The sequence below is a fragment of the Ammospiza caudacuta genome, chromosome 12, assembly GCF_027887145.1.
Source record: "Ammospiza caudacuta isolate bAmmCau1 chromosome 12, bAmmCau1.pri, whole genome shotgun sequence".
Lineage (NCBI taxonomy): Eukaryota > Metazoa > Chordata > Aves > Passeriformes > Passerellidae > Ammospiza > Ammospiza caudacuta.
Window position 1 is genome coordinate 19120608 of NC_080604.1, and position 15939 is coordinate 19136546.

At 42.0% G+C, this 15939-nt stretch overlaps 1 protein-coding gene across 1 annotated transcript in view; it reads right to left on the reverse strand.

The window, feature by feature from the left end:
* The window catches only part of SHQ1 (SHQ1, H/ACA ribonucleoprotein assembly factor), a 38403-nt gene extending 28001 nt beyond the window's left edge, over positions 1-10402 (reverse strand). Inside the window, exons 1-7 of the mRNA XM_058813042.1 lie at positions 10379-10402; positions 8330-8512; positions 7804-7868; positions 7239-7361; positions 6331-6479; positions 5545-5657; positions 3554-3681 (exon numbers count right to left, since the gene is read on the reverse strand). Of these exons, the coding sequence (XP_058669025.1) occupies positions 3554-3681; positions 5545-5657; positions 6331-6479; positions 7239-7361; positions 7804-7868; positions 8330-8472 (721 nt within the window). The 5' untranslated portion in view covers positions 8473-8512; positions 10379-10402. The remainder of the gene's footprint in view (positions 1-3553; positions 3682-5544; positions 5658-6330; positions 6480-7238; positions 7362-7803; positions 7869-8329; positions 8513-10378) is intronic.
* Positions 10403-15939: the final 5537 nt, after the last annotated feature.

Genomic DNA, 15939 nt, shown 5'->3' on the forward strand with positions numbered 1-15939 from the left:
TTTCTGCTGTACTAAGCCTGTACACTTTTGTACACTTACACTGCCAAGTTTCAGCTAACAATCTGTACCACCATCAGTATTAATCTGATGCAAAGCAGCACTTGCTGCTACTTATCAAGTAAGCTAAATTGGCAACTTTTTTGTAACTTTGATTTAAAATTGTTTTGTGCATTTGCCAGTGGCAAAACCATGCCAGAATATAAATGTGCGTTAATATACCCACATCTAAAGGGGTAAGACATTCATCTCACAAAGTTTCTGACAGATGAGGCTGCAGACATTACCTTTACATTTTAATCACCTCTTTTCCTTGTTTTAAGCCGGCCATTCCTCATGTTGAAAAAGAAGATACTTCAAATTGTCCTCCAGTAGCAGTGTCAGTGAAGCAGAGTTTAATCTCTGAGGGGAGGATGAGGTCTGACAGCCAGAGGGTGTTTTGTTACAGCCCTACTGCTATTTTACACTGTGATAACACCACTTAAATCACTGGGAGATCTCTATCTGCAGACTACCATGACACTTGCAGCTCTAAATGTGTTAGGGGCACTTAGATAAAATGTGCTGGACCCACACAGGGAGCTGACTCAGTGGTCAGCCAGGAAAGCACAGCTCAGGCAGCACCTCTGATAATCTGCTGGTGAGAGCAGAGCCTCACTTTATGATCCTGTCAAGCCAAGTCTTGAATCCCACAGCTCTCCCAAAGGGAAAGAACTGAGCAGAACTGAACCCTTCTTACGTTTGTTTTTTTTTCTTTAAACTGAAATATTATGTTACGATTGTAAGGTTTTAAAATGTGTGCATCTACCCCTGTAGGTTAAGGAATGAGCAACATCAGATGGAGGAGGAGAATAGTCAGCAGAGAGCAGGTTAGTCAGAATCAAGTTAATCATTGATATTTATCTTGCCTTTTAAAACCAGGGATACTTTACAGTGGAGCCTAATCATTAGGAGCTTTGTATGAATAAAAAGCAGAATTTCCTCACAAATAACAAAAACTGCTCTGCAGCAGAGCCAGGAAGGAACACAAGATGCAAAGCCCTGAAAACTGAGCAAACCAGGTAGACAGAAATTTGATAAAAAAAAGAAAAGTAATCCATCTTAAACTTATGAATCCACCAGTAATGGCATATATTTGAGCCAAGCCTTACTGAAAGGTGGAACTTTGAGAGGAAATTGCTTCTCTTTCTATAAAGAAATAAAAAAGAGAACAGTCACTGTAAGCATGAGAGGTTACCCTGAACAAAATAAGATATCCTTGGAGCATATAAATGTTAGATTAAATACATATGTCAGCCTGAGCCTTTGAAGATGATTGTGCTGCCTAAAGAGTTGTTTTTTCCAGTAGTGCAATTGGAAGTAGAATAAAAATGAACTCTTAACCAAGCTGAATTTGACTGTTAGAAAACACAAACCCTTTCATCTGGAATCTGTAGAAGCAAGACACTAATGTAAACTTCAGCAGCAGCAGCAAGGAAGCTTTCCAAAAATGTTATCCCCTCATGGGAAAGGCTGTGTAATTAATAAGGCTTTATGGAGTATTACTTGACTTGAATGAGACATTGTAAGTGTGAACAAGAGAATGCACAGCAAGATGTACAAAAAGGACAAAAAGAAAAGACACTTGGGATAAGGAAAAATTTTAAAAAGGCAAAATACACAAACCATGCACACAAACTGGAGAAAAAGTAAAAAGGTCAAATAAAAATAGATTCAAAGTAAGGACAGAAGAGAGATGAAAACTTTAAATGTTAATGAGAAGAGATGAACCAAAAAGAGAAAAAAATTTGGTAATGAGACATTAGAAGAACTTGATGATGTAAAAACAAAGAGGAAATAACCAGGGATAAATATAAGAGCAGTAATCAACCAAAGAAAATCTTCAGTTAATTGCAATGTCATACAAAAAATAAAAAAGGCCATCTGTACTTCTAATTACTTCTTGCAGCCAAAGACATTATAAAGACAAAAGTAATCAAGATTTTGGTTCCAAGAAACCAATAAAGATAACAACTGAAAAGATATCAATGTAAGTCAGGAAAAGGAAGAAAAAAATAATTCTCTTTATTCAGTGTTCCTAAATAAGAAAATAATTTTTGAAAGAATATGCTAGTTTTTATGTCATTTTCCCACCATAAACTCACTTTTACATTTAACCTGAGGAGCAACATGTCTTTATTCAAAACCAAGCCCTTCCTTCCCACAGGCCAGAGAGGAATTGCTGTTTAACTGCACCATTCCCTTGGCTGGGCACAGCAACACAAACCCCAGGGGACAGACACATGCTGCTGATGCTCAATCCCAGGTGGAACAGCCTGGAGCACCTCCTGCCCTCCTGCATTCCCCAGCACAGGAGACCTTCAAGTAGAACCTGCACTCCCTCTCATGGTGGTTTCCTTCACCACAGCTCACTCAGGGCTAGGAACCCCCACTGATTTCAGTCACTTACTCCAACAGCACCAATGTTACCAACACTGGAGATTTCTCCAAGGAAATGGGTGGGTTTGTTGGCATTGACATCACCCAAACTCCAGATTGCCTCTTTTGTTACTTAAACTTCCTCAAGATTCACAGAACAGCATGAGCCCCTCCACTCAGCCCCATGAAGGTGAGATTTTTTTGATCATTCTTATTAATAAATAGATATCTGTTATAATAAATGGTTTAGAGCAAAGATGATCCTTTATAAAGTCCCTTTTCTGTGTAATTTCCATTTTAGCAGCCTTACTAGGCTTTGGAGGAGTTTTCCTTTTTTTTTGACCCTAAAACCCAACAACAGACATGTTTTTCCTCAGTACCTCAATTTGGAGGAGAAACATTCCTTATCAAAAAAAATCATCCAGCAGCTCTTCATTTTAATTATATTCCTTAAGCCAAGCAAACAGGAGTAGTGTTTCATTCACTAAGGAGTGAATGGATAAAAACAAACAAAGGAAGCCCTCATTATTGTATTCTCAAGCCTCTTGTACCTTTGTCCACTGCTTTTTAAATCAAGTGTTTATGATGGACATAATTAACAATTTCAGAGGCTGAAAAGACAGCAGGAATTAAGATCAGATTACATTCACAGTAAAATACACAACATCTATCCAAATTCTATTTTTCTCCCAGAGAAAATGGGGAAGTGCTGGTATTATCAGTGCACTGAGAGCCCCTGGTGAAGGGATTATCATCATCTGCTTTAGGAATATCAGATTTTCGTACAACATAGGAAATGAACAAAGAACAATAGGAGAAAATGCTCAATAGTAACTTGCAGTGCTCTCAGTAATCACTGTGTGCAGGGAGGCAGCCTCAGTTATCTGTTAGCAGTGCTCCCACAAGGTCACCTGCTCACCCTGCAAACATCTCTTTAGGCTTCTAAATGGACACAAAGAGTTTTCTTTCATAAAAAGTTTCTGAGACACATAAAGTAATGTAATACATTAATAAATATTAAATGTAATAGAGCAATAAATTTGCTTTAAGAACAATAAGCTATAACATGGCACCACAGCAATTATTCAAGCAACAGATGTGTGTATATATATATTTTTATATATATGTATATTCTCACCAAATGCAGGACTGTCATGTTCCTGATGACTTCCTCCCTGCAAGGCTGTCATCTTTCTATGAGCATCAATCCACCAGGGTTTGTACTTTAAAAGATGTTTAATAGCTTCATCTTCAAAAAAATCAGCTCTAGGGAAAATAAAAAGAACTTTCATATGCTATTTATTTCAATTCATATTATATGTGGGTAGATATTAACACATCCATAGAATACATCTCACTTGGCCCCAGGTTATTTTCCATGTTAGAAATATGTTCTTTGACTTTAAAGCAGAAAATAATAATTATCTAAGAAAGCACAATATTCTCCTATGTTTCAGTATTCCTTCCTTACCTCCTCCACCTTTCCTGAGCCACCCAGAAGCCCAGGAATTTATGAGCTTGCAGCATCACATGAAGCTGAACCAACCTGATGTGTTCTGAATGCAGCTGAAGGAAAACACTCCAAAGGCTTCTCAGACAAGTCATTTGTTGGGTGGCTCTCCCACTGAAGAGCCAGGGAAGTTTTTGGGAGGAAGTCATGCAGCTGAAGGGTAAAGGTGGAGCAGGGATGGGGATGGACTTAAGCAAGGAGATGCAGCAGCAAGGTGGAAAAAGAAGAGTTGTACGTGAATTCTGGAAGGGAGATCACCTCCATCTCAGCACAAAGCCATTGTGGTGAAAATCTCAGTTCTGGGAGGATTTATCCTAAAGGATTCAAGTTCTAAGCCTCCTATTACCAGCTGAGCTTTTTCTTCAAGCCAAACAATGGTATAAATACTGAGAATTAAAAAAAAAAAAAAAAAAACCACAGGAAATTTCTTAATACCTTCTTCATCACCACACAAAACCTAAACACAGAATGCAATCTGCTTCTCTCTCACACTGACAGATTTTTTTGTTGCCTCCCTTCAATGTCAAAGCAACTTATCAGCCAGGGTACACTTTCCTCAAGGCCACCAGAACAGTTGTTTGCCCCCATTTCTACCAGAGCTTCTGTTTTTCTCAGGAAAACAATTTTTGTTGAAGAAAGGCTGGTATCATCTGTTCTGAAACAACCAAGACACAGCCATTAAACTAAATGTTGTAGCTCTACCAGGCCAGAACACAGAGTCTAAAATTGAAACTTGAAATTACTGCAATTTGCATCCCATTAGAGGTTAGGAACTACTTCAGTTCTAGTGAAATGTAGTTCAAGAAAGCACTTCTTGTGTTACAGGAAGATATGAGGATGTCTCTCTCTGAAATATCCAACTGAGGAAAAAATCCAGGTTTGCAAATTTACCCTCTGACACAACCCAAAATGGGTTAAGCCTTCCTGTCCCCACAAAACACACCACAGTACTAATTCTCCCCACTGGGGACTACCCTCTTCTCCCACCAGATCCATCTTGCAGCAATCAATTAATAAATCTCATGGCTTTCATTTATTTTACTTATCTGAACCTAACTTGACCTGAAATACTCCAACCTGAAAGGCACAAAGAATCATTTTCACCTCACTACATGGAATGAAGCATAAAAGAAATGCAAAGTTTTGATTTGGACATTTTCTTCATTCTGCTGTAAAACAAGTTTCACATGATGAAGGCAAAGACAAGATTTCATAGCTTCAAAACTCAAATTCCCCCTCTTAGACAAGTGTGGTTTATTAATCCTTCTTTCATAAGGTGGAAAAAAGTTGTGATTTTGTCAACCCAAGATGCCAGCAGGGAGTGGCTGCTCAGCTGCTGAAGAGGTGAAGTATGAAATAAAGTTCTGCAACAGCTGACAGCAGCCCCCTTTAAATACAGTAATTAAACAATTGAGTAACCCCAGAACAAATGAGCAATGTTTTGTGTCAGTGTCATACTAAAAATACCCACTAAGGTAAGGATGCTCTGATGAGACAAAACCAGACCAAAAGGAAAGCTGTTCTTTCCAGGAGTGATCTGAAAACCATCATTTGTGAGAGGGAATGTGTTTCAGAGGTACCTGGCCAGGTGAGGTTAATCAGCACTAATCAGCACTCACAGGTAATGATCAGGCTCAAACTTGGCAGCCTCAGCTGCCAAACGTCTCCTCCTCCGTTCCTCTGCAGGAGTCTGGTCTGGATCCTTGATGTCAATAACATCACTGAGCTCATCCTGCAAATGGCAACAAAATCATAGAACCAAGCCTCTGGTATGGCACACAAGATTGATTCAGGAAGAATTTAAGAAGGATGCTTGTCAGAATTGCACTGAAATCCCTAGAAAAGCTTCAGTCTCCAAATTCAGGCTCCACTATGCAAATAAAACATCAAAATTCCAAAGAAATGCAATTATTTGAAGCTCCTTAGAACTCATGATATTATCAAGTCTATTCAGGTCATTTTATCATAAGACAGGGAGGTTATTTTGCATTATGATAAATTTGCAATGTTAAACAAAAGCACACAACCCCAACAAAGACAAGAATCACACACCATTTGTAACTTTTTAGAACCCTCTCACTCTCTGAAGCGACTGTATATTAATTAATAGGCAATTGCAGTGCCCTTTTAAACATCATCAGGTAGTTATTTCCCATCCCATTTCCTGCTGGGAAATTTCCTCACAAATTTCATAGTAATAAAGCAGCATGCATGTCCATACAATGTAAATACTTTACTCATAAACAGCAATCCTGCTCCAAGCCCTGGGAATACTGTAATTCCTACACCAGCAAGTTAGAGTTACATAACTGAGTTGCACTTTTCCAAAGTTGTTGTCTTGTGAGCAAGGAAGCCTACAGAGTTACCCAGAACTTCTAGGACAGGAGAAGACAAAGTTGACCCACCTGCAGCCTCTGGAACACCCCTGAGCGCAAATTCCCAAACCCATAGGGGTGCTGCAGGGGTGGAGGGCTCTCTTCATAAGGAATCTGTTCCATTTCCCAGTCAAATTCTTCTTCATTCTCTTCACACAGCTCAGCAGAGGCAGCTGCATCTACAGCATGGTCAGAAAATGATTACACAGAAAAATGCATGCTATTTCCTTGAAAGGTTTATTGTGCTACTGGTGTTTGCCTTTCTTATTTTACTGCATCTTTTAAGAAATCTCACTCAACTCTGGGTCATACAAATCTGTAACCCACAACTCCTGCTTCAAACTCCCCAACTTCCAAAAATGACCATCAGGAACACTAAATTTTAATTGCACTCCCTCAGACTGAAAATCATCTTCCACTGAATTCAGTCAGATCAGCGTTTGATCCTAGGAGAACTCTTGACAGAACTCAAGTGATATTATCAATAATTTAAGGCAGGAATTAAAAAGAGACAGTCAAAAATTTTTGTCTGTTAAATACTGATGTTAAGCAAGACATGCACCAGAACCTGTGGTTTTAATCAGCTTCTCACTTGAGCTAACAGTCCAGTTGTAGTTTGTAGAAAGCAGAAGACTCAACTGTGTGTGTGTTCTACAGCCACTAGAGGGGTACAAAGCCCTACAGAGCATCAGCATTTTTTAAAGCACATTTTAAGCATATTTTGGAAAGATTTAAACATAACCAAACCCCTAAAGTTGACATGCAAGATATTTATTTCTGCTCTTATCCATACTTTTATTTATTTACACCCTTCTCATACCTTGGACTAGTCAATAATAAAAATATTGTACTTTTCTACATGTATCCCTCTATAGATCAATAACTGTTTCATTACACACATGTATCATCTTGTATAAACAAGATTGATTTTGTCATACCCATCTCTTCTACCAAAGGTTTTGCTGATCTTGATTTCTTTGGTGCTAAAAGAGATGTCAGCATGTCCAGCCCCTCAAAATATTGGCCAGGAACCTCCTTGGGCAACTGAATTGTAAAAGTACCTTAAAAGAGAGTAGGAATATAATTATTGCATTAAAATATCTGAGACAGGCAAACGTGCATTCTTCCTCTGTGAGAAAGGCTCAGAGGAAGTAGGACACATGCAGGTAACATTTTATTCTGCATTGATCCCCATGCATGTTTTTAACCTTATTTTTCACAACATTTCAGGACTTTAATGATAAAACATGAAAGAGAATATTTAACTACTTGAAGTCTCCTGACTTAAACTGTATAAACAAAAAGCAACAGAAGAAAGCAAGCTTTATTTAATTTTTAATCCTTACACCAAACAATCCACAGAAGCTACATTCACCAATCTGATTCTTAAGTCATGTAATAAAGGTTCTGCAAGCAACAAATTTATTGCTTTATCTCTTTTTTTTTTTTTTTAAAGCATAAATTACTGGAAATAGCAACATTTTTTGACACAGATACCAATACCTTCATCTGTATTGTAAGATGCTTTTTCTCTGCCATCCTCTACAATTCTTCCAGGAAGTGTCAATCTGCAGGCAAAAAATGAGATGCCTCACTGAAAGCCTGACTAATTCTGCAAGTTAATGTCTCAGCCTATAAAAATGTAAGGCACATTCCAAAAGCAGCACAAGGGACTCAGCTACACTCCTCTTCACAGTAATGCAATCCAAGCAGTTCAGTCCCCCTGGATTCCTCCCAGCAAATGACACACTCTACAGAATTTACACCCAGAGAGCTGTCTGGCCATCTACAATTAAAAAGCCATTGTACAGTAAATTTAGAAAAGTATTTCTTTCAATTCCCTTTAACATGATTTAATGCCTAGGAACAAAGAGGCCAGATCCAAAAAAACCCCCAAATCTTTGCATGAACTGAGCTGTCTGTAGTCAACAGAATAAGAGTTGCAAATGAAGAACATTCTGAAGGGACCAAAATTAAGTTCATTTCCTACTATGAAGACCAACTTTTGAAAACTTTTTCTACTACTTGCCTGAGAAAGTATGGCTTAGCATAAAACTTGAAATCTTCCCCTTCAAAGTAAATGTCAAACTCTGAAGCTCTGGCATAAGGCACTCTGATTTTCACTGTAAGGAAATCCGGGTCCTGGGTCAGCTCAAAAGCTGGAGTTATCATGATGAATCCAGCAGGAAAAGCAAACGCTGCTTGTGTGGCCCTGCAGAAACAGGAAAAGAAGAAAAGGATAATTGTAGCTTCCAATTTGTGAGAGCAAGTGATGCCTCTCCAAAATTCTGTAAGAGCATTTCAGATTCCCATTAATTACATTAATTACCCTCCACATGCTCAAGAAGAAAACAGAGGACAACAGCAACAGCAGCAGATCTTAGACCTTTGCAGTTCTCTAGTGAATTGAACAAAAATCACTATTAAAAATCCTAAAAACAAGTAATACTTCCAACAAATAGAGCTGTGTTTTATAATTCACACACATATTAGCCAGAATATGAGCAACAGATTCAAGGGCAGTTGAGGTAACTGCCTGAGAACATATTCCCTCAGAACCATATGTATGTATATATTTAGCACAAGAAAAGGAATTTATATAATACACTTTATCTAATATACAACTGTCTGACCTTTCAATAGCTTCTCATCTCATGTTAAATTTAGAACCCAGTTATGAATTGTTTGAGGATTTTTTGTTTGTTTTGGAAGGTGTGTTTACAAAAGGTCACACAGCTTTGAAAATTAGCTTTTTAAACAAAAAATATTCTAAATATTTAAACAAATACTACCAGAACAGAACTATTATTTGGGAAACAACTACTTTTCACTCACTTTCAGTTACCTTTACTAAACATATCCCCATTCTGAGAATTCTATGAACAGCCAGAAAACATTAACAATTAACGAGGTTAAATTAACTGAGCACTTTTTTTCTCATATGGTTAATGAGCCTTAGCATGCATGAAAAATATTAAAACTTCCCATTTCACAATATCACCTAATTCCAGGGGTAACATTCCCACCCATTCCAGGCTGAGAAGCTGCCAGGTTGTATCTAAATAGGAAACACCTGGCTTGTAGAACACCTACACCTGTACACCAGATGCACTTTCCTGTGGATTTTCTTCTTCTCCCAATACTATAAGCACAGCTAAGGGGCACCAAAACCCCAATAGCTCATTAGGATTCTTCAGGGATGACTTGCCAGTGTGCATTTTTGTTTTCCCCACCCAGAGGTTCACAAATAAACAGCAGCTCCAAAAACAGGCCCGGCTCTCCTGCTGCACCTGGAGCATCCCTGGCCCAAATTCATCACCCCAAACCCCCGATATCTCACAGCTGAGGAACCACTGGGACACAACACTCAGAACCGCAGATATCCCAAATAATCACATCTCCTGTGCACCAGGGCAAGGCAGAGTGAGCAGGGCAGGGTCAAGGATGGTGCATGCGAGACATTAAAACACAGAATTGCTCGGTTTGGGGACCCCTCCAAGGCAGGGTCACCTGGAGCAGGTGTCACAGGAACCCCGGTGGGCTTGCAATGTCCTCAGAGAGGGACACTCCACACTCCCTGGGCAGCCTGTTCAGTGCTCTGCCACTCGCCATGCCAAAGTCCTTCCTCACGTTGAGGAGAAACTTTTTGTGTTTCATTCTACGGGCGCTGCTCCCCGTCCTATCGCTGGGCACCCCTGAACAGAGTCTGGTCCCGTGCTCTGACACCTCTTAGCGGTATTTATGTACACTAATCTCATTTTTCCCTTCTCCAGCCTAACCAAGCCCAGCTCCCGCAGTCTCTCCCCATCAGAGAGAGGCTCCAGACTCCCCATCACCGTTGCTCCCTCCGCTGGACCCTCTCCGTGTCTTTCCTACACTCAGGAGCCCAAAACTGCACACAGCCCCCCGCCGGTGCGTCACACCGGGCCACGCGCCGACCTGCGGCCGTACCCTCCCTCAGCCACCCAGCAGCGAGCCCTGAAAGAGAACAGAGCCCTCGGGGAAGGCGGCTGGCAGCGGGAGAACCCCGGGAATAGCACCGGGAACGGCCCCGGCCATGCCCGCCCGCGTCACTCACTGAGCCCCGCGCCGCTCCGGCCGCCACTTCCCGCGCCCGCCCGCACCGGGGAGGAGCCGCGCGTGCGCACTCGGGCGGACCCGCCCCGTTACGGGCACGCCCCTCATGGCCGCCCCTCAGCGGCCCGGCGGGCTCTGCCCCGCCGCTCGGTGTTTGTAACTCCGTTCCTTTGCGGGAAACGTACAGAAATTTAAAGATCTGCTGTAAATTCTTGCTGACCGTAAAGTTGGTGGAGTTTCCTGATGTTTGCAGGAGCTGTTGGAAAGGGAGTGATTAGCAGGCAGTACGGATGTGGGCAGTGTAAAGCTGGGTCGTTTAGGGTGAAAATCATAATCCATCGTCTGGACAAATAAATGAATTCTTACCTGTGATTGCATAAAACATCGTACACAGACTGAGCGTATTTTATTTCAGCAGCCGTTTTTCATAAAGAAGTGTGGAAATTGAACTTGAGTGTGGAAATTGAACTCGAGTGTGTCAGGGCGATGGTTTGTTTCTTTCTGTGACACCGCTAGTTAATCCAGTACTATTCCTGTGAACAAATGTGCTATTTCTGTTATGTTTACACTCCTCTGCCTTCTCCTTTGCTGCAGATAAGGTGGAAGATGAGTAAACAGAAGAGTGACCCCACAAGCACTGTCAGAGGAGGAATTCCCAATTACATAAAGCTCCTCTAAGCTACTGGATTAGTGCAAACACTGACAGGGTGAACAGGGGACAGATCCTGGTGGGTCAAAACGAATACAGCAGGAAGGAGAACAGGAAGATCCAAGAGCTGTAATTTATTAAAAGTAATAATAATTACTTTTTAAATAATTAAATATAACTATTTATTTATTTATTTATTAAAGGTGCAATTTATTAAATGTACCACCTAATATAGAATTCATCTAATTTTTCTGCCTTTGGACCAGGAGAGGTATTCTGGTTCTAGATAATTCTCTACATTTTAAAATGCTGCTGACTGCCTTACTGCCCTCTCTGAAATGCATTCAAATAATTTTCCTGGAGGGGAAAAAAAGCATAACTATGTAACCTCTCCTAATAAAGTTTTCTTTAAAAAAAAAAAAAGTAGATAAACAATCCTGCACACTGGAAATCCACTGAATATGTACTGAACTGAACCAGCAGTTCAAGTACTGCACAAAAATTAAACAATTTGCTTCAAAATATATAGTTCTCCCCACTGATTTAAAATTGATGGATGGTTTTAATATTCAGCCTAAACTTGTGCCCCAGTTTTTCACGTGCAGAAAATGAAGATGTATGGCATATAAAAAGCTTTATTTCATGTTAAGAAGTTAATGAGATCTATTTTCAGATGCTGATTTGTTTTGGACCAAGGCCTCAGTCCTGTCCTCAGAAACTTTTGATGCATTTCCAGAGAACTTCAGCACTAATTAACTTTTAGACCTTACAAAGTAATCTGCAATAAGTATATTGGACAGAACACTGGATTATGAACCAGTAGGCACCATCTTCTCTGGATAAGTTCAAATTTGCAGGACAAGCCTGTGAAAGATAAAGAACTTTCATCTGAGAATTTATTCTTGTCTCACTGACACTTTCCAAGACTGCCTCAGAATTGTTTTTTAAGAGCCTAAGAACTCACAGCCTTTTTTTTTTGGTGCTAATACTTTCCTTGTAACAGAACTATTTATATATTGATTTTAGTGAAGAAAGTGGTGCATCAGCCATTCTGCTTTTCCATCCAAGTAAAGGGTGAAGTAGCATCTCCAAGGAATGTGTATTGTTTTGTTCTGTAAAATACATACTGATTTTTTTTAGAGCTACAGTGAAAAAAATTTATTTGGAAATGTACAAAGATGCATCTATTAGTGCATCTCTCTGATGAAGGGAATTTGGCTAGTATGTATTTAATGGAGCACAGAAGAATTAAAATGCATTATCTACAATGTTTTGGGCAAGTAATTATGACAACTTGCTGTTTGCTTGAGAAACAGAAACATAAAGCTTTGCAATTGATAGGGACAATTTGCTCTACATTGCTAATAATAATGAGTAAATCTGGCAACCTTGGAAATGGTAATCCAAAACAAAATTACTAAAAGGGCTTAATTGATACATCTAGAGAAGAAAGTGATTGTATTGGTGATACAAAAATTACACATTTGAACAGCTCGAGGATGTCAGCCACTGGTATTCTTTTTCATTAAGTACAAAGTTTGGTAGGGTTTTATTATAGTCCATATATTCTTGGGAAAGAGCATATGTTTATGTATTGTGGTTTTTCTGTAGTTTCTCATTTAGTATTGCTATTTTCTCTTAGCATGAAGTAATTTACATTTTCATATGTGGCCACAATCCGAGTTGAATGAAACTCTTGAAACAGTAGTTTTTCATTGCATTTGGGCTGATGCTGAGGCAAAGTACATTTTGGGACACCACTGGTGAAGGCATGTGGTGTGAGCAGTGTAAAATGCACTGTAATTTACATTGTGATGTGACAGTGTAAAAGGCTGTACAGTTCCACTGCCAAGTGAATGCCAGAGTCACTTCAGTGGCTCCATGAGGGACACAAGGTTCCTCCAGTACTAAACTTACGGGGCTCCACTTTCCCTTCTCTCCTCTTTGGTGTCTCCATTCTTTGCACAGCTTGTTCTCCAGCTCCACGGGGCGGCAAGAATCCTTGTATTTCTGTCATTCTGTACATTTCAATGTACATTTCTGTCAGTCTGTACATTTCAATGTATATTTCCGTCATTCTGTACATTTCAAGGTCTGTTTCTGTAATTTTATACATTTCAATGTATATTTCTGTCATTCTGTACATTTCAAGGTCTGTTTCTGTAATTTTGTACATTTCAATGTATATTTCTGTCATTCTGTACATTTCAAGGTCTATTTCTGTCATTCTGTACATTTCAGTTCGTAAATCAGATTATGACCCCAAGCAGGATTTACCTCTGTGAAATTCAGTGTTGTGATTTCTGCTGATGTCCCACGGCAGACTGGCTCGGATGGGTCACACGGGGACAAAGCCTCCCACAAGTGAGTGAACGCCTTGTTCCCCCTGCAAGCATTGCGCTTTCTCGTTCACCTGCCCTGGGTGCAGATGCAATGAGGAGTGCGCAAGGGATAAAGGAGTGCGCAAGTCTGCAAGGGATAAACCGGGGCAGCAAGGCGAGGGAGGCTCGGTTTCCCCGTTAGCACCGGCGGAGGAAAGGCGCTGTCGAGACGAGCTTCTCGTTTTTCTCCGGATCACACTCACGCTCTCGCAGCCGTGAAAGCAAAGCTCCCTCTGAGTACCCGCGGTGGGTGCCGCGTTAGGAGCACCCAGCTAGCCTGAGGCACAGCCCGGCCTTCGGCCGTGCCCGGCGCTCCCGGGGCCGGGCCGCTACTCCAGGCAGTACGGTAGGCGCGGCCCGCCCCGCCCCGCCCCGCTCGGGCCGGGCCGTGCGGCCACGTCCCCGCTCGGGCCGGGCTGAGGCGATGCGGCCGGCGGGACGCGGCCGTGCGGCGCTGCTGGCCCGGCCGTGCCGCGGGGCGCACCCGGCCATGCGGCCGTGCTGACCCGGCCATGCGGCGGCCCTGCAAGGTGGCGGCGGCCCTGCTGTGCCTGGCCGTGCTGCTGCTGCTCTATCTGCTGGCGGGCAGCGCGCCCCCGCCGCCCGCGCCCTCCGCGCCCGCCCGCCGCCCGCCGCGCCTCGGCCGGAGCCCCCCGAGGAGGAGCCCCGCGGGCGGCGGCAGCGCCAGCGCCAGGTAACGGGGGAGCTCCGTGCCCCGGCCCCTGCCCTCGGGAATCCCCGCCCGCTGTGTGCCCGTGCCCGCCCGCGGCTCCCCTCGGCGGTGTCCCTTCGGTGTCCCGTCGGGCACTTCCCTCTCCCAGATGTTCTTCCCCCGCTAGAGATGGGCGATGAAAGACCCTTTGCGAACTGCTGAGGTTCGCAAGTACACACTTTCCGTGCGCGTTTCCCCTGGCAGCGTAGTTGTCGGAGGTGCCACGGAGGGTTTTCCCCGTGCCCGGGCGGGGGGTTCCCTCCTCTCCGGGAGCAGGTTCTGAAATATCGGCTTTTCCCTCGCTCCCGGCCCTGTTCGGGAGGCTGACGTGGGCACTGTGCTGCTGCTGTGTGCGCTCAGGGGCTGCTGTCACCTCCGGAGTGCGCTCCCAGGGTTTGCCAGGGAAAAGGGAATGCGGCTCCTCATTCCGTGTGCTGCCACCGGGTTCCGAACTGCGGAGGCACTGGCAGATTTTAAACTTTCCAGCTTTTTGTTTTGAATGTTTTTAAAATGTAAATTAATTCAGCAGAACTTTAAAGGTGTTTTAAATCGTGGTGTGTTGTGTTTCCTGTCCCAGCATCTTACAGGCAGGGTATTTTTTTAAAAAACTAATTAGTAGAGAAAAAGGGCAGCTTTCAGTGGGTGGAGGACTTGTTTTCCCCTTTGCATTCCAATTATATTATGGTCAGCGTGACCTCATATATCTAATTAACTTGGTATGTCTTTGTGTCTCTGATTCATGATTTCACAGAGATGTTCTGAATGAAAGACTATTCCCGTTTCTTGAGCTCTTACTCCTTAACTTATTAAAGCAGTTGGTTTCTCCCAGCATTGTTACCCCACTGAATGCAGGAGATGTTTTCTGGGGCTGAGAGTGGGCCACGGACAGAATTTAAATGCCGGTATTAAAGCAGGATTATTTCCACTAGCAACTGTACCTCCTGAAGTCATTTTTCTTTAAGGCATATCTCTGTGATTATCATGGAAATCAAGAAGAACACTGAAGGAGGGAGCCCGGGAAGTGTGGAACTGCCAGAGAGTGTAAACAACCATTCCACTTCAAAGCGCTTTGCAGCGGCATCTTCATGTTTCACAATTTGACATTATCTAACTTTTTGATTATTTGTTGACTTTGCAAGTCCTTTTTAGAAGGTCTGCAACACAATAGCAAAAAAACCAAAAAAACAAAAAAACAAAAAGGGAGGAATTTAGTATTCAAAGTGTGCATTTTCTTCAGAATTATGTTTGTGGGGCTTGGTGGTTGTTTTTTCCTGTGTCATCCTGCACCATTGGCCCCAGCAGGAGTTTGTACAACTGAGCAGCCCAATTCTGTAGGTCCTGTTCAGCCATTTCCTGAAAGATTCTGTGTTATATTAGTTACTACTACAATTTATTCAGGTGAGGGTATCCATAAAAAAAGAATTTTTGTGGGGAGGGTGTGACATAAGTGGTTTGAAGTGGAGGTGATGGAAAGGCATCAGGTGGTGGGATCTGCTTGGTTTAGAAAGCCTGATGCAAGCTAAACTGAAAGCACTGTGGGGAGTTTGAATTTGGATTGTAAGAAACAGGCCATGATTATCATTTCAGTTCCTCCTTATGAGCAAAAGCACATTATTTTTTTATTTGATGCAAGAGATCCCACTTTATCTAACTGATTCATTCAGGATAACAAATCTGATTAGGACTGTAGTATCTTAGAGTGTACATGCTTGTATGAGACTGCAGAGTTGATTGACAGAACTTGAATGTAAAACATTCCAATTCAGTTTTGTCAGGGTGGTTTGTCAGAGGATGCAAGTTTTGAGCTCAGCTGAGAAACA